The 24,919-nt window shown below is 40.3% G+C and overlaps 1 protein-coding gene across 3 annotated transcripts; it reads right to left on the minus strand.

Annotated features, from left to right (window-relative positions):
• Positions 1 to 423: 423 nt before the first annotated feature.
• Positions 424 to 24,301, minus strand: SLC5A1 (solute carrier family 5 member 1; the record flags this gene model as incomplete). 3 transcript variants are annotated; one of them, XM_079543808.1, is made up of 15 exons in its annotated part: positions 424 to 644; positions 1,466 to 1,568; positions 1,826 to 2,041; positions 3,127 to 3,295; positions 3,862 to 4,012; positions 5,032 to 5,139; positions 5,608 to 5,743; positions 6,741 to 6,961; positions 7,482 to 7,562; positions 7,785 to 7,890; positions 12,420 to 12,524; positions 12,896 to 12,955; positions 15,227 to 15,331; positions 21,864 to 21,935; positions 24,215 to 24,301. In XM_079543808.1, 15 exons carry the CDS (start codon positions 24,299 to 24,301, stop codon positions 424 to 426), a joined length of 1,941 nt encoding a protein of 646 aa, XP_079399934.1. The 3 variants fall into 3 exon arrangements, with proteins under 3 accessions (XP_079399934.1, XP_079399936.1, XP_079399935.1); XM_079543810.1 differs by having other exon boundaries at positions 424 to 638; positions 24,215 to 24,289; XM_079543809.1 differs by lacking the exon at positions 5,032 to 5,139.
• Positions 24,302 to 24,919: the final 618 nt, after the last annotated feature.

The raw sequence follows: 24,919 nt of genomic DNA on the forward strand, positions 1-24,919 counted from the left end.
GGAAAAAAAAAAAACAACCTGAATGATCAGAAGAGAAAAAGCTGAAAATTAAAATAGTGTCATTGGCCCCAAGAGATAATTCACAAACCCTGATAAATGGCTCATGAAATGAGCCAATGGTTCGTGCAGTCTTGTTCTGCACCTAAAATATGAAATGTATCGTGAGAAGAGAGAATATAGGATGAAAATTCTGAACCTCTATTAATCCTGGACTGATTCAATTTCCAAATGGAAATTCTCTTTCTTGAACTCCTAGCATTCTTGATCTTGAGATTGTTGAAATTATGATCACAGAATCAGTGAGTAAATTACCCTGATTTTTACAAACTTAGAGCATGAAAATACTAAATGAATCTGTGTAAGTTTACAACTCATTGTTTCTTCTTGACAATACAGTACGATTTCAGAACTGCAATCAGAGGCTTATGCAAAATAGGCATGGCAAAATACAGCCACAGTCAGTAGGATGATGCCATTGATATTCACAACATTCCTCCAAAGTGGCACTTCTGATGTGTCAGTCAGTTTCTTCTTCAGTGCTTCCTCTTCCTCCTTGCTCAGTTTGGGTCCTTTCTGTTGCTCTAAGCCACAGAACCAGTTGTAAGCTTTCTTTAGGCATCCTGGGTCTTCACTCTCCTCTGAAACTGGAAGGAATAGCATACTGGTCATGAAATGTAAGCATGGACTGCTGCGTACACTACAAGTTCTCCGTGGCTGAGCTCCATCCTATATTTAATATAGTAGCTCTGACTTATGGTCTTACTTGCATGGAAGCTTTTAAATACAGTACAAGGCTGTACAAAAATGAAATTAATATTGTGTTTTCACAGCTCACCTGGAAAAAAGCGTGATTTTCTAAATACTGCAAGGCCTTTTACAGCATAGAGACTTGATCTTGTACGTGAGAAGCAGGTCACTCTGCAAAGCTCAACCTGTTCACTCATTTTTTCCCTACTTTCTATACTTTTAATCAAAAAACAAATAGATGAATTATAGGATATTTATGAAAAGGAACTTGGCAGCAGAATGAGAAGCCCAGCAAAGGAAGCAGGAGGTTTTGCTCAGATGGATGTCTGGCAATTAGCTTTCCTTTTGTCCTGCACCATGCCTTGCTCCTTCAGTCCTTGCTACTACGCTCTATTTCAAAATGAATTCTCCTTGTTTCATTGCAAGTGCCAGAATTACATGCAGTTCTGCCAAGGCACACCACTGCTAACATAAGCCTAGAACTGGCACCTAGCCACCTAGAGAACAAGTATTTCTCCTGTCACTTCTGATCTGCACTAGGACTCGTGTATTTAAAGGGCACCTTACTAGCCCTTTAAATCTGGGCTGAGGTTTTGTTGCTGGGGTGTATTGTTTTATGAAAACTATGCATGCTGTTGTTTGTTCAGGAATGGAATAGGGATTCTCAAACATACTGATGGCATCTCAGATACTGCAACAGAAATTACTCATCAGTTACCTGATTCCTTATCTTTTTCATCAGGTTTCTCCTCCACATCATCTGCATCGAGATCAATACGTTCCTCTTTGCTGTTCCGCAAAGTCCAGCACAAGCGATAAAGCTGCCATTAAAAAAAGAAGTTTAAAACTAGATCCTGAGTACACGGAGACCACAGCATCCCAAATGCTGTTAAGTCAGCGCCTTGGATCGTTAGGAGTCACTGAAGCTCAGTGACAGATAAATGAAGACTGCCTCCTTTGCTTTCTTACAAGGACTATAAGATGTAGACAGATGAAATGTGACAATATACCGAGTAACAGTATTTAAAACTAGTGGTAAACTTCATTTCTCTAGGAGCAGAAGTGCAGTAATACTCACATGTACATCAGGAATTGGCTTAGTCATGAAGGAGACTGCCAGGATAACGATGGCAGAAACCCCAAAAAGAATAATTGCAAAATACAGGTAGTGAATCCCACAGATGATGAACGGGCAGTTGGAAGGGGCCACACAGCTACCAGTTCCATAGGCAAACTCTGGTATCATTCTACCAAGCCCGGCCAGCAGCCCAACTACCAGGCCCCAGAAGGCACCCTGCAGAAAGGGACAGAAGTTAGCAAAAAGGGCACACTGTAACTCCTCAAGAGCTGCTGGGGGAAACATGCAGGTTTGACACATTATGTTGACTTTGGCAATTTCAGCCATTCCATGAGTTCATGAAGTCAAATAACTAACAACTGTAACAGAAAACTGGAAATCCCAATGGAAACATATTCTAGTTTTCATGGTATATAGATAGTTAATAATAAAATAATAATAATAATAATAATAACAATAAGATAGTTAATTCAATTTCTAGCTAAAATGTTTCTGAACAAGAAATACTGATAAATCGTATAAACAATTACAATATTGGAGTTCATTTTATGTATTTTAAGCTTTGATACTTATCTGTACTACTTATCCAGCTTTGAAGAATGCTGTGTACACAAACACATGAGGATTATATTAAGTTCTAACTCAGGCAAAATTCCAGCTGCAATCACAGATCAACTGCAGATTTCCACAAAGGGCACACAGATCCAACCCATCTGTGAGATGTATCTATACTGGGATAGCACATGGAACATCCCTCTGTGCATAAAGCAGGATCTTTTGGACAGACACACAGACAACCACTGAAATGGTCTTGAGGGAAAGCAGTTACAAAAAGTTTCAGCCAAATTAAAAAACAGACAGATGCCTTTTTCTCTGTAGGGTTTCTCATGAAACCATTTCTTCTTGGAGCAAACCTGAACCATTAGCAAATATTATTCCTAGCACTATAGGAAAGAAACTGAAGTCCTGAATATTGAGTCTTCAGAATGTCTGAGAGAGATCCCAGTTAATGTGGCTGGCTCATGGTCCCAAAAGCATAATCCAGACCTCATCCCTTCGAGTTACTTACTTAAATATTTCTCAATTCACTGTTCTAAAAATAAAAAACAGCAATTCCTAGAATGGATCCAAAAAGCAATGGGAAATAATGGAGGAAACAACAGTGCATTTGTTGAAAAGTTTGCTGACAAATGAAGAGAGCATCCAAAACAAAGGTGAAAAGTGATATGTTTGGTTAAAAAAAAAAAAAAAAAGATAACTAAAGCAACATGCAGCTTCATTATTTCCTGATTTGCACTTGCCTGTTCATTTACTCGCTTGCAGAAGATGGCAAGCAGGAAGACAGCAGCAATGGGAGGTCCCAGGTAGCTGGTAACTGACTGAATGTAATCAAAGAGCTGCCCGCTTTGAGCTGACTGCACCACAGGAACCCAGGCGATGCTGATGCCAATTAAAACCACCATAAATGCCCTGCAAACATAGCCAGATATTCTATTAGCCACCTGCTAGGAAGCATCTATCAGAAACAGCAATTAATCAATAATTTAAATGTCTATTTTGTATTTCAACCAGCGAAATCAATGAAATGGCCAATTACCATTGAACAAACAGAAGTAATTCAAGTTGTGCATCATGTCTGTCAAACACCAGTCATCATACAGCTAAACATGCAATTAAAACACAGAAAATTACTTTTTTCCTTTGTTACGACTAGAGATGAACCAAAAGCAAATAAGGTAGAACTAGTTGATTGATGCTGAGCATGGTGTAGCATAAAGCCTACAAAGGTATCTGTAAGTAGTTCCCTTTGAACAGCAGTAGGAAGTAAGTGTTGAGCATTAGTTTAGCCACTGTCTATTACATTGGACGTAAGGTCTGGAAATTATTATCATAAAACATCCAGATGGGAAAGCACACATGGGACAGCCTGCCTGGCCACAGGAGGCCACTGCTGCACTGCCTGAACACTGCAAATACAGATTTTCACTCAGGCACTCTTTTGGAGGCTTCTCAGGCATGCTGCATTTCTGCCTTACCTTCCAGCCAACATAAGCTCTTTCTCTGACGGTTGTTTTCTAATTTTGGTGTAAATGTCCATAGTGAACAGCGTACTGGCACTGTTAAAAATGGAAGTCAAGGAGCTCATAAGGGATGCCAACATGACTGATAACATCAGACCTCGTAGACCTGGAAAACAAAGACACCCCATACATTAGGTGGGATGGGCATTCAGTGAAGCGTGTCGATACACAGCACCATCCATAGAGACTGTCTGATCCCTTCAAGTCAGCCAGCTACGTGTATGTCTGGCACGTTTATGTGCTGATGTCTGCCTGCCACTCTCTTGCAATGCAAGCAGAGTGATGCTGCTGAGCTTTGGAAAAGCTATTTACAGCAGTGAGGGGACAATGCTTGAGCTTTTAGAGTGTAGGTACTTCCTTGTGAATGCTTTCAGGTAAAAACTAATAACCAGACTTCACCCACAATTATAAAATCATTTCTCTTGAATTCAGTGCAGTGCTCAGTTGCCTGTGATATATTTGTAAATCAGATAACAAGTTTCTTTTACTGATTAAATATCAGGGAAAAACCACTTTTCCAAGCAGCATGATCTAATCAACATAGTATGGGGAAGTATGATAGTACTTTAACAAGACTATCTTCAACATCTATGAAACAATGGGGAATTATAAAGAGATCAAGGAAGTACCATGGTTTGCATAACACCATAATCTGTTTTCTCTAGCCTTCTGAATCAGCTCTGGTTTTCTGCAGTTTTTGTTTCTTTTCCCTATGCTTAGTCTTCTACAGATTGGTGCCTCATTCTCTCACTGAACAGGCATTACAGGACAATGTTTTCTCCCACCTCAGTGGGGCTGTCATAAGGACTGCAGGTGTACGCCTGCAACTCAAAATTCCCCAGTCCTTTATGAAACAGGCAAAGTAGGTTACTTTTGACCTTTGCAGGGAAGGGGAACAATTAGAATGTCATTGCTCAGTATCTGCTGAGAGCTGACATTGTTGGCATGCAACTGTTCTGCACCCACAGCCACAATCAATTAGGATTTCTCACCCCTTAGACTAACAGTAACTATTTTAGCAACACTTTTTTTTAGCTAAATCTGAGACTTGGGCTCTCCCTCACTCATTTTTACAGTCTGGCAGCCTCACCTTTCCTAAAACAACAAACAAAAATAGTGTCTTACCATTTGGCATAAGTTCTACTACCATTTTTGGATAAGCAATATTTGTACAGCCCACTGAGGTGCCACAGGCCTGCTGGCAGACTTCAGGCACAGCACAAGCCACCACATCTGAGAAGAGGATAACGAGACATGGTTAGACAAGGTCATATTAACAAACATGCACTGAACCACTGGACTGACACGTTCTATATCATCCTTGGTCTGCTAGCAGGATGGAAGGTGATTCTAAGCCTCCATTTTCCTTTTCCTCTCTAAAAAAAAATACTAAAAATTGCTGCAGATCAAAAAACACCAGAATTAATTTGTCAGACCAGAACTCAGTAACACGAGAAAAGCAAGTCAAATAAAAAACAGAGGAACACAGTTTTCACTCAACCTAAACACCTCTTCTCTGCCTGTGGGTTTGTGGATTCGCTCAGTGCAGTCCGTATTTGTGCACATATGTGCCTGAACAACCGTATGACAAGACAACAATCTGACAGGTATTTAGGACAGAGAAAAGGAAATTGAGAGAGATTGCCAGTGAAAGATCAGCAGCAGGAGGACATCTGCATCCCTGTAAATATGTGTGTATACCTGCATACAAAATTCGGCTGATCATTCCAGGCATCACTATGATAAACATGGGCAAGAGCTTCAGGTACCCACACATCACACATCCAGCCTTCACATGGGACATGTTCTTGCCAGAGAGACATCTTTGGACAATAACCTGTCAATGAGACACGACAGGCACGCATGACTCAATCAGTACCATGAACACACCAAGCCACATTCCAGACACAAAGCGCTCCTTAACCTGTGTGATGGTGAAAGAGCCCATTTATGATTTCCATTACCAGGAAAACATAAACACTACTTGAAAATACATTTAAAATAAGTCAAGGAAAATAACGTTTATTCAGCACGTGTTCAAGAGCCAATACTCTTTTGTTCTCAAAAGTTATTTATAAAGCAAGTCAAGAGACAAAAAAGAAGAAAATAGATATTTACATTGCTTTTTTAACTTGCTTTATAAATTGTGAAAAATTGTCCTTCTCACAATTCAGAAAGCAGAGAGATCACTCTCTTCAGATTGAGCATGTATGTATGTCACAGTTGCAGGAGCACGCTTTTCTACTTTCATGCCAGTGTGATCTCTCTGGGAAGCTGGATGATAGCTCTTAGGGGAAGGAAGAAGGAAATGGTGAGAGTCTCCAGACTGAAAGACCAAACGTATAAAGAAAATCCACCCAAAACTGTGCATGCAAAGGTGGAAGCCACACAAACAGGAAACAAACCAGGATCGCTGAATGGGGAAACATCCCAGTCCAACTAAGACCATTTGATATGAGGTTTCTTAAGTAAATGTTCACATTACAAACTCTCTCCTTGTTCTTATGCAGAATTATAAATTACAAAACATGAGAAAGGAATTAAACACTGCATCTTCTGAACAGTTTATAAGAAGAACCGAAAGAACACCATTTCCATTTTCTTGCACACATATGGTCCAACAGCCCCAATATGGAGCCATTTAATAAAGGAGGAGTTTAGAAACCAGAAGCTGGAAATACTCTGACTAGTCCTAAAATAACTGCCATTCCTGTGACATAGCTTTGAATACCAAACTGTGGGGAAGAGAAGAAACAAACATTACTCTTAGATCATACTAGAAGTCTGCAGAGCTTTGTGTTCTGCATTTCCAAGGCACATGGCTTCCACATTACCTGATCTGTGCACCAGTACCACAGAGTAAGGATGCTCAAACCAATAGTGAGCCCTGGCCACGGCAGATCTCCAGTGACAGCATCTCTGAAGATGTGAAAAGCATCCGCTCGAGGAGTATAGCATTCTGAATCAATTGTGCTATTTCCATAGGTGATATTGGATGGAATTGCATTCATATACTTCTCCATGAATGCATCGTACCCTCCAACCTCTTTAAATGCTGAAAAATAGAAAGCAAAAGAAGTGAAAAAGGATGTAACACTGACATCTCAAGTACAGCCAGACAACGTGAAGGAAAAACACCGTAACAGTGATGAACAAAACCCTAGAGAGTATATATATATGAAAAAAAAAAAAAAACAAAAAAAAAAACCATACAATGTAGCCAACAGTTCTTCATTTTGAATCAGAAGTTTCAAGCATTAGCATCTGAAAATCTATGAAATTATAATTTTCTGGAAAAAAGTTACTCCCTGAATTTCTGAAGAGCATAATCAGCAACTCCACCTCTACCTCATTACCCATCACTGGTCCTGTTCTCTCATAGGATGTTACATAGTACCTTATGACCTTATGGATTCACCCGTTCTTTAGAATGGAGTTGTCTCAATGACCAGATTGCTAGGCAACATGCCTACATCACTCCCTGATAAACAGGCATAAGAACTGGAATTTCCTAGTTAAGGTAACAGGGCCCCGCACTGCAGGATCAATTGCTGTCAGCACTGTGATTTACTTACCAAATCCCATGAGAATGAAAGATCCCACAACCATGATAAACGTCTGCAAGGTATCTGTGTAAATCACAGCTGCGAGGCCACCTAATGACAGAACAAACAGGTCAGCCCCTCTGCAAATGCCTCAATGAAAATCTTTCATCTTTTTATTCTTCTTTTATTCATTTTTTCTACCTCTCTCTTTCAACAAAGATCACAGTAAAACACACCCCTGTCGAGTTTTTATTTTTCTCATCCACTTCCCCTGTTTTCCTTTTCCTGGCTTCTCTAATTTAATTACTTTATCAGGCTGCTCTGCAAACTCACCTGTGATGGTGTAAAGAGCAGTAATAACAAGCAGGATAATAATAGCCAGATACAGATTCAGACCCATGGCCAACTGTATAAACACGGCTCCAGAGAATATGTCTGCCTGTAAGGGATGGAAATGATACATATTAGGCAAGGGGTAAGTTCTATGTGATGGCACATCATACGTTCATGACTGGAGTGCTGAAATACACAATCCCTTACAGTACTGCACCAAACATACAAACAACAACAACAAAAAAAAACCCAGCAAAATGAAAATAGAAGTTGTTCCTCTCAGAACTGTGGTTCTTTCAGTATAAGAACAGCGTAGCATTTCTCAAAGAACTCCCAAATATTTAGCAACAGCTCATTTTAGCTAGAGGCAGTCACCTCCTCACTACTGTGTGCATCCATTCTGAGGGACTTCAGTAAAGTTAAAAACTCACTGCGATGCCCAGGGCTGGGACCTGTGATGTCTTCAAGATATGGCAGGGCTCCTCCTTTAATGCTAGTAACTCTCTCCCTTTTTCTTCACTCCTTACATACACGTGCTACAGCTAGTCTCACCAGTTCAGGACATGTGGGAATTAAAAGCAAAGAATTTATCACAAATCTAAGGTTCCTGTCAGAATAATTGACAAGTTGCTGGCTAACAGAAGAGACCTTTGGCTCATGTGTAAAAAATATTACTATCTATCTATATCCAAATATACTATCTTACTATCTATCTATATCTAAATATACTATCTATCTGTATCTATTCAGAATAACAATCTATTTCTTACTGAGATTTTAAACACATTAAATAATCTCCTTAATTAAAAATATTCTGCATCAAGGTTATTCACCTAAGTTTACAGTAAGGCTGATCTACCCCAATGCATTTCTAATGAGTTGCCATTAGTCCTCCTTTCCTTAGAGGTCTGTATCTCCTGGATCCAGATGAAGGATTCACACCCAATCCCACCTGCACGCCTGCTTTCTGTATCCCACCCTTCCCATACAAAGGCACAATAAAGGGAGTCAGCCTCCCTTCACAGCACAAGTCCTCCAGTGCTCAAACACGCTCAGGAACTACAAAGCACTGCAGGTCGCTGAAGCCACGACTGCTTTGCTCTGGAGAATGAGGCAGTGCTGACCAGTGCAGCAGATCCTCACGCAGTGCCCCGATGTGCAGAAGACAAGCAGGAAGCAGGGTGTGAGCTACAGAAAGGGTTCCACTCCCCAAACCCTGCCCTGAAGCAGCTTGAGATGATTACGTTTCTTACAGGTTTTAGGCTGAAATTAGGAATGAGGACTTTTCAGATTGTATCTCCCAGTGGCTGCCAGGTTGTGTCCTTTGTCCCTTATCTCTATGGAAATATTTTTTCCCACCTTTTCACACCACTGATCTGCTTATGTCCAAGTAATCTTTTATTGTTCTTGGCTTTACTTCAGCTTACATAGCATTAAATATTAATGGTCCTAAAATCACCCTAGCAAAGAAACATACAGTTAATTATTTCATGTCCTAAGCAATTTATCAGCAACTTTGAATTGCTGTTACCTTCCAGCTTCACTGCTCCTCCCTCCCATCAGATTATTTCCTTCCAATATTTCCTTATTTCTCCACAAATAGCCTTTTAATAATACTATTTAATCCTTATCTCATCTCTGACAAATCTTCCCATTACAAGCTCTTTCTCCAAAGCCATGCACAGATCCTGCAGGAACAATTGGCAGAATGCAAGATAGCTAACTTGGAGCCTTTATATATCACTAGAGGATCCAGCTCCAACATAATGAACCCCAGTGCTCTACAATTTATTCTACACTGTGAAGTTCTAAGATGAGTTTATCTTTCTTCCTCCCCTTATGTTGGTAAACCTGTGCCCTGATTTCTCATAAATCTATTTATGATTTCTTCAGAATTTAATTCGCTTTGGTCTTATCATAATTGAGTTAATTACTCTTGATTTTATTTTCTCTAGACCTTATTCTTTGGCACAATGACCAATATCAGCAATGCAGTTATAAAGCAAGGCCTTGACAGCTGCCAGGGGCTTTGGACTCACAGTACCGCATGCTTAGGAAGCACACACACGTGAGATGCTTGTGCAGCCAGCTGAAAATCATTTAGGCTGAATGATCACATGTGATCCCAAAGATCCTTGCAGCGTAGCCTTGCCTGACAAGCAGTTGATAGCCACAAAACAAAGGAACAATAAAAATACAAAGAAAATGTCCAAGAAAAGACAGAAACAGTAATAATCTTGTACAGATACATGCAAAGAGAATCTAATCATCATGCAGCATTGGGCAGCATGCCAGAGAGAGCAAGCCAGGAGTTACATGGCCTGACGTATTTTATTATTCATTGGAATGTACCCTGATCATAATATTACTAAGAACATTCAATAGTATGATATCAAATGAAGGAATCAACACATGAAATAACTACCCTGAAAATGTGCTGCTCTTATTCTAGAAGGATAAGTGGCAGTTAAACTGTTAGGTGTGACTGCCTGTCAAGGGCAGGGCGGAAAGATCCTTCTACACCAAATCTCACTAAGCCTAGGTGACAACAAAGGAGTGTTTGGAAAAGCAGCAGTTGAGGAAGTAAAATGCAAATCTGCAGGTTGGATAGGGCACAGATTGACAACACATGGGTATGTCTGGAGATAAAATGTGCCTCTGTGAAGAGAGACCTGTGCTAGCTCTGCACAGTGCATACGTCTCTACACAGCACAAATAAACTAGCTATGGGCCAGGATGGAACAGCCCTTCCCTTTGTGCTCCTGGAGATGTTCATTTGAAGACAATTTGGGCCTGGTTTTGCATAGCACGGGACAGAAAAACCTACCGTTACTTCTCCGGCAGTACCTGAAACCTCCAAAAACTGCTTTTTCCAAATAAAATACAGCAAATTCCGCTCTACTGAATGTAGTCACACAATGCAACAGTGCAGAAAACGTTTGATGCTACAGAAATCAGAGCCATGTTTGTACATGGAATTGACAGTGTCAGAATAGTTACAGAATTCTACACCAAATTTTCCCCTGCCCAATTCAATGGCAATTCTCCACGTACATCTGGAATAACTAGGTTCATCAGAAGCTGGGGAGGTAGAGTGGGGTGCTGGTAATCTGCTATATGGTAATATGGCCATATGGTAATGCTGCTATAGGCATCTCTTCACTATTGCTTTGCTCCACAAGTGCACGAGAAGGTGCTTCAGCCTCGTGATCACATGGGAAGTTTAAATGGAGAATGTATCTTGCCTGGAATTAAGACACCTCTAGTGAAACAGGATGAAATCCCATGACTAAACTCTTAGGCATTATAAGGCTGGGAATAAAAGACTAAATTCAGAACCTGCTTAATGGGCTTCTTGCAAATGTGTTGCAGAATGGGACTGAGTCATCTGATTGGAAATGTTTCTCAGCTGCTAGGACTGCCAGAGCTCTGTGTCATGTGCAACATACCTGGATTTCTGATTATGGTAGTTAAGCGCAACAACAGTACATTTAACTGATCCTTCTGAACTATACAGAAATCCAGCGTTGGGGCCAGTCACATAGCACCAACCTGTTTAATTTATAACCTCTGCAAGGATCAGTTATCGTGAAGATGTGAGAATGAGAGCAAAAGGCCAATCTTTTAGCTTAAATTGCACTATTATCACTTAGCTCCCATGCAGAGGGCAAAGAGTAATCTGCCATGGCAACTTCTGAAAAACAACAGATTGAGGTATACCTGAACTGTGGACTTCTTCAAAGGCTTAGTAGTTTCAAGACATATGGAAAACACCAGCTCCCTTCACTATTTCACAGCAGCACAACCACATGCTTAATAAACATTAACTTTATAGCAATTTAAACTTTATAGCAACCATTTACCCATTAAAAGAATCTCTCTTCCTTTCACCTCAGCTGTCACCATTTCCTTTGCATTTTCCCACTCTCTTGTTTTCTAGCTTCTATCACTCTCATTTTTTCATTGTTCTTTTGCACTTTTCCCTCAGCTGTGTGTATTGCTGATGGCATGTTCACCAGAGTGAAGGATGAATATGAAGCCTAGGGACAAAAAATCCTGTTCCTTGAAAACCCAACAGCACTCTTCTCCAAAAAGTATTGCTCATTCTCCTAGCAGAACGAACAGAGGGTTGGCATGGGATGCTGTGTGCCCAAACCGATGGCAAAAAGATTCTAAAACCAAATGGTGAAACAAGCAGCAGCTATTATTTCTCAGATAATTCACATAGATCAAAATGTACAAATTCGTATTTGTGGAAATTTCCTCCCATGTTTCATCGATCCCTAAACAGAGTGCAATACAATATAAGGTTCCTTCCATTCTTGCCTGTTATAAAAGTGAACCTTAGAAACAATAAAATAAATAAAAAAGAGAGAGAAAGCCCAACAAACACCAAGAAGGTCTTCCCAGAGATGTTCAAGGAAGCCAACAAAACTCAGACTGCAAAACAGATCTGCACACATAATCTCACTACACAGAAGAAAATACACGTAACTTACTGTATCACACGTTTTACTCCTTAGTTCAACTGGACTTCAGAAGCAACAGTCAGTTGTGTGCATAATAATGTAAATGGCAGTTTCTATTATTTAGATCAACTTTGGATGGAAAAATTGTTGCAGAAGTTGTACTTACTGAGATCTTTGTGAAAATATACAGGACCAGTGAAAGGATTGACAGGTAGACCTGAATCCGCTTCCCACCAAAACGCTTCCTCAGATACTCTGGCATCGTCACCACCTGCAGGGTGGGAAGAGAAGGTCTCAGACAACAGGGCAGGGATACAAAGCAAGTTAGAGGAAGCTTTTTGCTACTCAGATACTGTAGGAGTGGAAGGCAAAGGGAGGGAGCTACAAATGCAGTTGCGTGGAACAGCAGCTCCAGGAATCAAAGGAGAACAAGAGCAGAGTACCAAACACATCTCAGGTCTCAGAATTTGAGAATCATCATTACTCATGTATATATAGATAATATAGACAGGTTCTACTGTGATCAGATCTCCTTTGCTATTTATAATGGCTTTGCAATACTCCAGACCTGATCCACAAACAAGAGGAGAGAGGATGATTAAAACAAACAGCACAGGAAAACATAACACTGTTTTTACTTACCCCAGCTTTGATGTAGATGGGTACAAACAGCCATCCTAGAACAACCACAAATATCAGAGCCTGCAGTCAAGACAAGATCAGCTGAATTAGCCTCCTCTCTCTAGACAGCACAAAGACCATTTATCAGACCAAACTGCAGATAGAGACCACTGAGACCACTCAAACCTGGGCACTTTGGGGTTGCAATGGGTGTTGCTCGATCCTTTGTCTTACACTTGAAAATATGGGAATGAAATCCTGGCTAAGAGATTTGTCATGCACCGTGGAAACTGAATTGCATGCTCAGTTTCCAAAAGAAGCACATATGAGAACACATTTTGGAGAAAAACTGCTGATTTCTGCTCGTATGCTTGCCTTTCAGTATCAAAATGCCATCCTACCAGCAATGCTAGCTTACTCCAGCTGTCCTCAAAGCATGCTGTTAAAATGCAATGAGCCCATAAGTCCACAATTTCTGGGAAATATTAAAGAAGGATTAATTAAGTCTAATAACTGAGACCCATTTGCTAGTTGCTCCATCCCAGGTACAGTCAGACTACTTTTCAGAATCAGCTGTGCTGCAATGGTATCTTGTGATACCAGCAATCGTAGGTATGGGGTAAAGAAGCACTTCTGATATCTCTCTAGCTTCTTTCTGCACTGAGCTTCTGTGAGAGTTTTACAAGGCACAGTGTATTACAGCGATCCCACACACTGTACAATATACTGCAAGCATCTAGTACAGGATCTGGTATTTCCACATTATCATTGCTCAGTGTATTTTGAATGGCCATGTGCATTTTGTGAACTATAGATCTTACTGTATTTTCGTGTCAGTTTTCTAACTGAAATGGCTAGTAAATTCTCCCTAACTAAAGTAGTACATAACTAGACAGACAAATGAAGAACAAAATTCTGCTCAAAATTCTACATTTTTTTCTGTCCACTCATGAGGTTGTTTTTGTTTTCAGTAACATTGTCTTTTGAGTTTTGCCTTCAGATCAAAGATGAGAAATGGACAAGAAAGAGTAGTTCAGCATCTGCTATCAGATTAATGTAATTTAGAAGTAATTTCATGGAATAATACTGATACAAGAAGTATAATAATCAATATTTCTTTCAAGAGGAGAATTGAATTATACAGTAAAGAGTCTCTCTGTCATAATTATTTAAGGAACTATGTAGTGTAACTCTCCAAACACATGCATGCATCAATGCTTCTTGCTAAACAACAATTGTTGCACTCTGTATATTTACATCAGCCCATGGAGAACCTCCCAGGAGACGAAGAGTTAGCTTTGAGTATGTTTGAAGGAGTACGTGTCCCAGAGCTTTGAATGCTGTGAAATTTCAAGTAATGTTTGTTCTGTTTTCTTTTGCTTAGTTTTTGTGCAAAGGGAAGAAGAATAAGGTTGCCTACAGCGCCATTGTAAACAAATAGAGAAAGATGACATTAACTGTCTCATAATTCTTGTTAGCCTTTAGTGTTCTCCTTTAATATTTATATAACCACCTGAATATTTGCAGCAACCACTTACTTCTTAAGGAGAAAAAATACAGTTCCTCACTGAAGTATGTTTCTTTCACTGCACAGAATTAAATGCAAGGAAACCTATGTAATGCTCATTAAGTCTTTTGTGTTTTGGTATAATCCCTTCCATGCACATGAATCAAGCATCATAAGATCACTGTTATCCACACCCACAATATCTGAGAAGGAGGAAATGCATTTAATCAGCTCGTGTGAATCTTCATGCTGTCACAGTTAATACTGCTGTTGGTACCCCAAGCGGTTCATTTTAAGTCAGCCTGGATATTTCTGTTCCACTTATGGTTGCCATGTAGAACATATACAGCCAGAAGAAGGAGAAACTAAAAGGGAAAAGATTTTTAGAATGCAGGCGACAGTGAAGGATGTCCCAAATTTCCTATGGCCTGTGAAGAAAATAAAGCCTTTTCAACAATTTCTAAATAGCAAACTGCAGTAAAAAATAAAATACTGTGGGTTATAAAACCAGCTACCTCTTCCAGACATCCTACAGTCTGAGAGTGCTCCCTATCAATAATTAAATGTAATCAAATGATAGAATAAGAATAATAATAAGAAGAGAATCCACTGATTTCCTTGGGTCAAACATTTTCTAAAAACCTTCATTGAACATAAAAGGGCCATCATTTCCCAGTCACTTGTGCAAGGACCAAGGAAGATACCTAGGAGACAACACCTGTACAGAAACAAGTATTGCCAAGTAAATTTTGACAGCATAAAATTATTCAATGATGGCATCTTGATTAACCCGTGCAGATAATTCTGACGTCACAGATACGCTCACCCAAATGCATGTCACTTACATTCCATTCATACCCTCCAATGGCAATTCCTCCAGCTGCTGCTGTTCCTGCTATGCCCACAAAATGTCCACTGCCAATGTTACTGGCGAAGAGTGAAGCACCGATCTGGAAACAGAAAGAACAGGACTTGCTTCTTAAGGTCAGTTCATGACAACTTGAAAAAACCATGTTCACTTGACATTTTGAACTCAGGCCTGTCTATCATCAGGTGGTGACAATGAGAACGAATGACAACCAACTTCCTTGACTACTTTGAAGACTCCCGTTGTTTTTCTCCATCCCCCATCAAATCTGAAACGTTAGCCCTCGTGTCTAGAACATGAAGCATGAATACAAAACTGCATAACTCTTCTTCCAACTGACACATAGGTTATGACCCAAAACAGGCTTTCAAATATTTGCAAAACTTGACCAACTGAATTTGGGTGATACACAAACAATTAGACAGGAACACAGATCTGCCTTGCTCAAGGAGGAAACAATAAGTGCGCTTGTGTCAAACCTGCACTCCTGTTTCATAATGAAGTTCTGCAGACTGTGGGACTAATTGTGCAATCAGTCAGAGTCGTACAGATTTCACAGTTGTTTGACTCTTAGTCAAAAGATATTAAATTAACATGATTCAATTCTTCAAGCTACATGGCTGAGAGCGCTTGTGGAAGATGCTAAATAAAGCAAATGAAGGAGCTAGATTGAAGGAATGCTGCAAAGACCTCCAGACATTGCAATGATCCAGCAGACAGAATAGGGGGAGAAACACAAGAAATGCTGATCAGAGAAAGAGCAAGACCAAGAAAGGTTGAGGCTGGATTGCTGACAAGGCAGGAGCCACTCAGAAAGGAAAGGTCTGAGGTAATCCTCTAAACTGAAAGACCTAAAAGCCTTGAAAACATTCTTTTACAACCATGAGTACAGGATCTGCACCTGCACATTCTTCTTATGTAGATCCCAAGTACACTTGCAATATGTTTGGAGTTACAAGAGATAGAAATATTCCTTGCCTGCAACTCACTGATTGATTTGTAGGGTCCTAAAATATATATGAATGTATTTACAAATCTCCAGGTCTGCAATCACTGCAGTGAGTCCTTTGTGTAGCAGTAAAAATTAAAGCAACCTTCCTGAGGGCACAAGAATGACTGCCTGAGATTCAGGAGGATAAGAGGGATTTCATCATAGAAATGCACTGTGAAGATCAGGTTTACTCTCTAGAGCCACACCACAGCCAGAACAGCACTCACTCTCCTCCTTCATTTGCTACATGCAACAAATCATTCACCTTTATACTGCTTCTTTCCCAAGCTTTTTTTCTTCCTTTCTGCTGTTGGTTCCCCTGTTATCTTCTAGTCCTTATGCAGGACTAGAGGAATTTCTGTCTCTAAGTTCACTTTGTTCTGCTCTTTTTCACTTTATTTTTTTTACAGCTTCCTAGAACTCAGCTGTGCCCTACAGAAATGTAATCAGTTTGTCATATTAAATATATTCCCACAGGAATGACAAGTCTTGTAACAGGCATTAGCAAATAAGTCAGAGACATTTCTCGTAATAAAAAAAACTTCTTTTAACCACTTTGTTGTAAACCACAACAGCAGTATTTGCTCAAAAATAATTGTGAAGAAACAGATACTGTACTAATATTAGACATTAGTAACTGCTGTCTGGTGTTCTCCCTGTAGATGGAGAATTAAACTTTAATTTAGGTTATCAGAAATTGCACTCACCAGAAAAGATTAACCACATTAATCCCTGATTTTACTTAATGTGTTCCCTCTCCTCTTCCAGAAGTTTGAAACGTGCTGCATGCAGATCTAAGTAATACAAGCAGCTAATGAAGAACTCTCAGAAAAGAAAGCTGCAGTGGGATTTGTCTCAGTGCCTAAAAACAGAGGGCATAGCATAGCAATTACTGGGAATGTGTTCAAACTCCACACGGAGTACAACTGCAAAATTTACTACAAATTTAAGAAAACTACAAATTTAAGAAAAATAGGACACCAAACAAAATTACCAACACATTTAGGACGAAGCAATGCTGGTGCACGTATCACTTTCAATTTCTACATGTTGTTTTCTGAATTAAAGAACACCTGGTACAGCAGAACTACAAAATCAGTACGTAACAGTGAACACAATCACCAAGGGTGGAACGTGGCATCATAGCTGGGAAGCGTAAATTAATGAGAACTGCAGCTAAAAGCTGGTTAAAGAGAGAGGAATGTCTGCCAAATATGCCTGTGCCCAGGGAGCTGGACTAGATGGTCCTTTTGCCTTTGCTGTAGTGAGCACAGGGCGCACCGAGGTGGAACAGGCTGGGTGTTTGTGTCTGGCCTCTTTCCTCTGCAGTGCGTTACTAAGAGAGCAGATCTTTATATTTGAGTTCCTCCATGTGCACGGCTGTAAACCAGAGGATGGGCTGAAGCTGGAATCGTTAGCCATTCTCAGCAACGTGTTGGTGAATTGATTTTTACAACAGATAGAGGAGGAAAAGTGAAGAGGAAAGTAGACTGAAAGGAACAAAAGCTGTTAGGACGGAAAGAGGGCAAAAAACTGAGCTAACCTGGAATGTGGAACATTAACTCCTTTCAAATCTTTTAAGGGGTCAGGTTTTAACAAGAGCACTCTGTTCAGGAAAAGTACTATCACCCTGCAGGCAGATGATGATCATTATGTTTTTTCCGTGTTATTCATTAACTGATTCACTTGGCACTTTTCATTAACTTTAGGATGCACTGACATCCTGGCACTTGCTGTTCCAAACCTTATATACAGTGCTCTTTGCAAATCAGTGACTACTGCCATGGTAGTGTGCATACTTCTCAGTTTATGCCTTTCTTTTCTCCCTCTCAGGATCACACATATCCTCCATTCCTAATGTCTGCTTTCCTGTTTGAAAGCACCAGTTCAGTATCAAACACTTTTCCTCAACCTTGATCATGCCTTCCCTATGGCAAAGAGAATACCTGCCCTTAGCCACTCCACAGAGAACAACAGAGAAGCTCCTTCACAGCAGCATGAGGTCACCTCTCTGAGTCACCTGCAGAAGATGCTTCTCAAATCCCTCTTCTCTGACAAATTTCTTATTCCCATGCTTAAGAACTACTCTCCAACAGTTTCCATACTTCTCTTTTAACTCACAGCTGTGACTGTATCCTGTAGGAAAGATGCTTCCCTACTCGAATTTTATGAGATCACTTTCAGTCACTTTGGAAAAATCAGTTTGATGCTTACAGTAAAATACTACTGCGACTTTTCCAAGGCTCTGAGACCCAAAGAAAACACAGAATCACAGAATGGCCAAGGTTGGAAGGAACCTCAAGGATCACAAATCTCCAACCCCTGCCGCATGCAGGGCCACCAACCTCCCCATTTCACACCAGACCAGGCTGCCCAGGGCCCCATCCAGCCTGGCCTCAAACACCTCCAGGGACGGGGCATCCACAGCCTCTCTGGGCAGCTGTTCCAGCACCTCACCACTCATAGTAAAAAACTTAAAGAAAGAAGTGTTGGGTTTTATTCTGTTCTCTTGATTATTCTTCAGGTTCTCAGTATTGTGTTATTGCCAAATTAAACAACACTGATAAACAGACAGATATGGAGACACAATATATGTCAGGTAAGGTGTCTCTGTCTCTTAGTGACTGTGACAGCTGTGGGAGCAGCAGAGCCATAAACAGACTCATCTGAAACCTTCCACCTTTGTCCTCTGAGATGCAGACAGCACCTCCAGGCTGGCTGAAACATTCTGACAGATTCTGCAAAAATCTTCTTCACTTTCCCTGCTCTACCAGAGCTTTGTTTTTAATATTTTATCATCATTTTTACTCTAAAAACAGTTCGGTTTCACACCTTTTTTTTTTTGTATGGAAATTGACAAAATAAGTAAATTTCCTATTTTAGTTCATCTGTGGAAGGAAGGTACTAATCTTACATGTACCAGGTTGTCCCTACTGGCTTCTCACAGCAATGTCAGATCCATCAAATTGGAAGAATTGTGAGAGTATGTAAAACTTAACTGGATGCAGAGATAACAGAAATTGTGCCACTGATCAGTTCTGTTGGGCTTTGAAAAGAGGGCATGCAGAACTGAGGCAAAAAAATGTATTTTTTCCCTTTAATTCTTACCCTGCTCACAAAGATCAGGGCTTTAATAACAGCAAATACACCGAGTGACATTTGTTTGAAGTACATTATGTCTTTGACTTTGAAATGCTTCCCACTTACTATCTATGCAGTAAATCTTTCCAGCCATATCTGAACATCAGATGCCCACCAAATACTACTTTGCCCTATTAGCATTTATGCCTCAGGAGCTGAGGCTTCTAAGATAACTCACAATTTCGTGCAGACAGCTGTCTGCAGAACCATGGAACCTGAAGAACAGAATTTGAAGCAGAAAAGCTTCAAAATTGAGGTTTTGTTGTTGTTGTTGATTTTCCTGGTGTCTGAAGGCTTGTTAATCCTGACAGACTGGCTATGACAGAAGCTGACTGTTCTTTAGTAACAGATGCTGAATTTCTTACAAGAGTAGAAAGTATTTGAACAGAAGAAGTGAAAAGTTCAGTTTGCAAGGCCCAATGTTACAAAGCTGGTAATTTCTCTGAGCTTCTGTGACTCTCTGGAATAAAGTACAGCTGGTTATGAATATTTAAAAAGTCAAGCAGGTCTATCCTAAAGAGATTTCCTTCAAAGCATAAGAAACCAAAATCAGTTTCTTGAAGATTCTTCTCTCTTTTTCTCTAAAAAACTTTGTAAGGGAACAGCATTTCATACTCATACAATTAACTCATGATAGACTTAAATTTCTGGCAATCAGTGAGAACATAAGTACATATCTTGATTGCTAATGAACTATTGGAGTTACTGAGTTGACTCATCCACAGTATCAAGGGCAGTGATTTCAGTGAAACAACACAGAAACTGAAATCAACTAAACAGTCAAAAAGAAGTTACAGACTTAGTTTTGTAAAATACCAATCAACCTTCATGGCCACAAAATGATCCATAGAATGGAGAAAGGAAGGACTGAATGGAGGATCTTAAGACTGCACTGATGACCAGCGCTGCATCCATGCCTGCTTGTGCAGTTTGGGCAGGGAAGAGAGATGGTCCGGCAGCAGATGCTGCACGTGGGGTCATCTATTTTGTCTTTCTGCTCAAGTAAGGGAGTTGAATCTGTTGATTTTGAGTTGCTAGAGAATTCAGTGTTAGTTGACTGCCCCTGGGTCTTCAGGGGATCATTAGGACTTCTCTGTGCCTCCATAGCCACACAAAGTTGTCACGGTGAGTCTTTTCTGCCTTACCACTTCCATTCTCATTTACGTCTGCACAAAGAGTACTAACATTCACTGTTGACAAGCAGACAGAATTGCACAGGTTTAAAACCAGTCCGGATTAAACTATCAGTCAAGCAAGTCAATTTTTCCCCCTAAAATTATAGAATTTATCTCATAGTAACATGCAAAGGAGAGAAAGGAAACTCTCTCTTTCCTCAGGCTTTCAGTGGAACTTGAATTTTCTCAGATCTACTCAACCAAATGAACACATCTTTCACTGTCATTAGCCCTTAATCTTTTTATATCATTAAAATGGCAGCTCTGATTCCTTCTAAAGCCAGACAAGAGCTCCCTGAAGTGAAGAAGACTGAACATAATGTAGGTATTTGTGTGAGCTACTTCCAGAAAATTACTAAATTTTAGAGAATAAATATTTACTCCCTTTATCCCCCAGATCCTGTAACCAAATCCATCTGGAACCCATAACCACATTCCATATGGGTGGAATCTTGAATCAAAAAGCTTACAAAGTGCAAAGACATTTTTTGAAACAAGGCAAAATCAGGAATGTTGATGGTCTCTGTTGAAGCACATGAAAGCATGTACAATATCAGTACAATGAAGATTTTTCTGAAGTCCTGCTGAACAGATACTGTATCACCTAGAAGAAACAGACAATTGCTTCTAACAGCACTTCTCCCAGAGGCCTGCTGGATAGCCATGAAACATTGCTTCATGTCTGTAACTGCTTTCCTCTTTGAAGAGAAAACAGCACCAAAGACAAGCAATATAAGCCACAGATAATCATTAAATAAATTTGAAACTGTTTTAACAATAGTTTATCATAATCTTTCCAGGATTTTCTCCTTGCATTGACCAGAAATTGTTACCAAAGTTGGAGACACGAGAACAATACCGAGGAATCAGTAGATTAATTCTTCTCCATGATAACCTCAAAATAAGTCAACTTCTTTGAGAGCAGTGAAAACACTAAATTCAAAACATTAAAAAAAAAAAACCAAAAAAGTGAACCAAAAGGCAAAGCACTGGATTTATCTACTCAGATATCAAAGTATCTAAGTTCAAGTTCTTGATGTCTCATCATCAAGACAACTCAGAGCTCAGCACAGCTTCCCCAGCACTTTATCCTGTCTGTGAGGTGGCTTTTGGTGTACAGTTAGTACTGTACCACAGTGAGTACAGAGAGAGTCTGAAGATCAGTAAGGTATGTCTACCTGGCATAGCCATTGCAGTCTTAACACTATAGCAGGTATACTTTATATTTAAGGATGAAATATACAGAAGTGAATGCACATACAGAAGCATAAATATGTTTTATACACACATGGATACATAACACTGACCGGCCACCAAACCATGTTCCGTCCGGCCAGAAAGAATCCACCTACTGTCCCTCGGTTGGTTGAGTACATGGCCTAGAGGAAAAAAAGAGAGAGAAAAGAAGAGTGATTAAATTGTGTTTTAATCATAATAGGCAAGTCATATACTGACTAAAAGCAAACTGCTAAAACAGGAGGGCAAAGTGGAAACAAGAAGTGTCATAAGAAAGAACTTATGACAAAGAAAACAACAACACTCAGCTGTAGATGACCCTGTTCATTACAGAGGAATTGGACTGGATGACCTGTAAAGCTCCCTTCCACCTCGAATGATTACATGATTCTGCAAACAATGATTCCTGTGTCTAGGTCTATATTAGCCATTCAAGTTTCATGGCTTCATCTCATTACAATAAAACCAGAACATTAAAGTAACACTGAATGTAACAATTGATCACCCAACTACAAATTCAGTACAAATTCAAACTCAGAAGAACACTTCATTAGGGGAGTAACCTCTTTGATTTTAGGCACTAAAAAAGACTGAGTTTTGTATGTTCACAGGGCAGAAGTTATGCAGCTTTTCTCTTCACTATTATCCAGCTCAAGCAGATATCTACAAAAATTGATTTTCTTGCTGTGGTTTCAGCAGCGCACACACTTTCCTCTGAAGTTCAAACAAAGTAGGCTAAAATTTCCTTTTCGTGCCCTCAGTTTGTTTTTAACAAAGGACAGCCTTTAGAAGGAAGCTTCCTCCACTTTTATTAACGACCTTGATCAAATACTGGCTTCCCATTGTCTCCACTGATGAACTTTGAATAGGCAAATACAGGAAGAAGACTTGAAGAAAATTAGCCAAATATTTTATTCTGACGCAGAAGAAAGGGAATATGAAATAAATTTCCATTTCAGTGCACACAGTAGCTGAATTAAGCATTTGTCCAATAAAGAACACATTGTTGCTGGAGACAAAGGGTTCCAGGAGTTACTCAGAATACATTATCTGACCAGCCCTTTTCTGACAAAGACCTTTGATTACAGCAATAGTTAAGACTTCCACAGCAAAGACCCAGTTTCTTCCCACAAGACAGCAAGGTGTTCAGGTACACTGAGGTCTTCAGATTTGTTGCTACGTTTTTCAATCTACTACCACGACAAAAAGATAAAGACCGGGCTGTGATCATGCTGTGTTCACCTCCCATTTTTTGTGCTCTTCAAAACACTGCCAGGCTGCTAGGAAGGGATGGGGTTTTCCTGCAGCACATTTCTCTGTTCTGTGAAATGGACCACTGGGATGCTCCTGGCAAGCTCAGGATTACAGCAGGACAAGGCCTCGGCTCAGCTTGCTAATCGTCAGGTGCTCAGGTGACCAGGAGCACTTGCCCCAAGGAAAGAGCAAGCCTCAGAATAGCAGCTTGGAAATTCGGCACATTCTATGGTTTACAGCTTTGTAACACATAATAAGGGCCCATTACTTCCAAACAGTTCAGCACCAGCAGGACAGTATCTGCCTTTCCCCATTAGCTGTGAAAGCACTGTCCTTTGTTTCAGGATTAGGCACTGAGTTTTCCCCTGCAGTGCTCAGCATATTCTGCGTTGCTGCCTGGGGGCAGGAGGTACAGTTCTGCTTAGATCACAAGCAAAAAGTCAAAGCCATCTCTTTCCACCTCTGAAACTGTCCCTTCCTCACAGTTACAAAGGCACTGCTCTCTATAGCCAAGGTCCCTCTGGCAAAAAGAAAAGCCACAATAATGCTGCATTCAAATGGCAGCTACAGTCTTGGCCCGCTTCGCTTTTCTGCTGAGAGCAGCCTGCAGCACTCAGCCCATCCCACAGTTGCAGCAGCAAATTTACACCACAGACATTAGCCTATATTGCCCATATTGCCCTCCTTGCACACTGACACCTTCACTGCTTCCCTACAACTCTCACTTCTTGCTGTTTCCTACACATCACCTCACACAGCCAATTCTCACAGCTTCTAGCCTGCTTTCTACCAGCAATCAGACTTGGCTTGGGCTTTGCAGACCTGACCTCTCACGGTTGGATTCTTCCCCACCCAAACCCCATTACTCCACCTTCTCCACTAACTATTCAATCCATATAAACAGTTCTCTCCCCAGTTCATCTTCCCTTCTTCAGTAAATACCCATATTTTCCTCACCATACGCTTATTAACAATCTCAATTAAGCACCATGGTCTTTAATAATTATACATTTTCATTTACTGAGCCATTTTCCTAGGACCTACAAAACGACCTGTTCATCAAGCACCAAAAAAAAAAAAAAAAAAGAAGAAGGAAAGAAAGAAAAAAAGGAAAGAAAGAAAAAAAGGAAAGAAAAGAGAAAAAATAGAAAATTAAAGCCCAACATACCCATATTCCCACTGCCAGGACTATCACAAAATAGATGACAATAACAGAGATGTCTGCAGCATTGTTGATCCTTATGGTGGATTCCATCCTGGATGATTCTCTGGCTTTCTTCTTCTTTCCCTCCTTATATGCCTCTTGCAGTGTTCAGGTTAATGATAAACTGCTGTCATCAAGATTCACTTGTCTTGGGACACAAGCTGAAGCTGCTGCTTTTCCTCTGACAACACTTCCTTCCTAAATATTGCTCCCCTGCTACAGGTGCTGCAGATCTCTCCCCTTGCCAAAGGTGCTCGGGGTTTTAACATTGGTGAGCAGATGTCTAAGAAGGAATGAGCACTGAAAGGAGTGGCTTGGCTGCAATAAACCTGCATATTTACCTCGCCGTGAATACTTTTTTTTTTTTTTTTAAGTGGTTGTACCTGTAAATCTAGTCATGGAAGATGCAGCTCTTTTAGATGATGATGGCAAACAATCACCTGTGAGGAGGAGTGACCTGACACTTGGGGAAAACCCGGGGTCCAGCAGCTGGGACACTGCGTCACCTCTCAGCTCAGCGTGTTACACAGAGCAGAAGCAGTCCCACACTTCTGGGAAGGAAACGATTTGAAGCTGCTTTTCTCTCTCACAGGTAAAGATGGATACAGGTGAAGATGCATGTGAAACACAGGATTTAGATCCCGGAGCTTCATGTGTTGAATTTCAGAG

Source organism: Tetrao urogallus, assembly GCF_951394365.1.
Source record: "Tetrao urogallus genome assembly, chromosome: 17".
NCBI classification, from domain to species: domain Eukaryota; kingdom Metazoa; phylum Chordata; class Aves; order Galliformes; family Phasianidae; genus Tetrao; species Tetrao urogallus.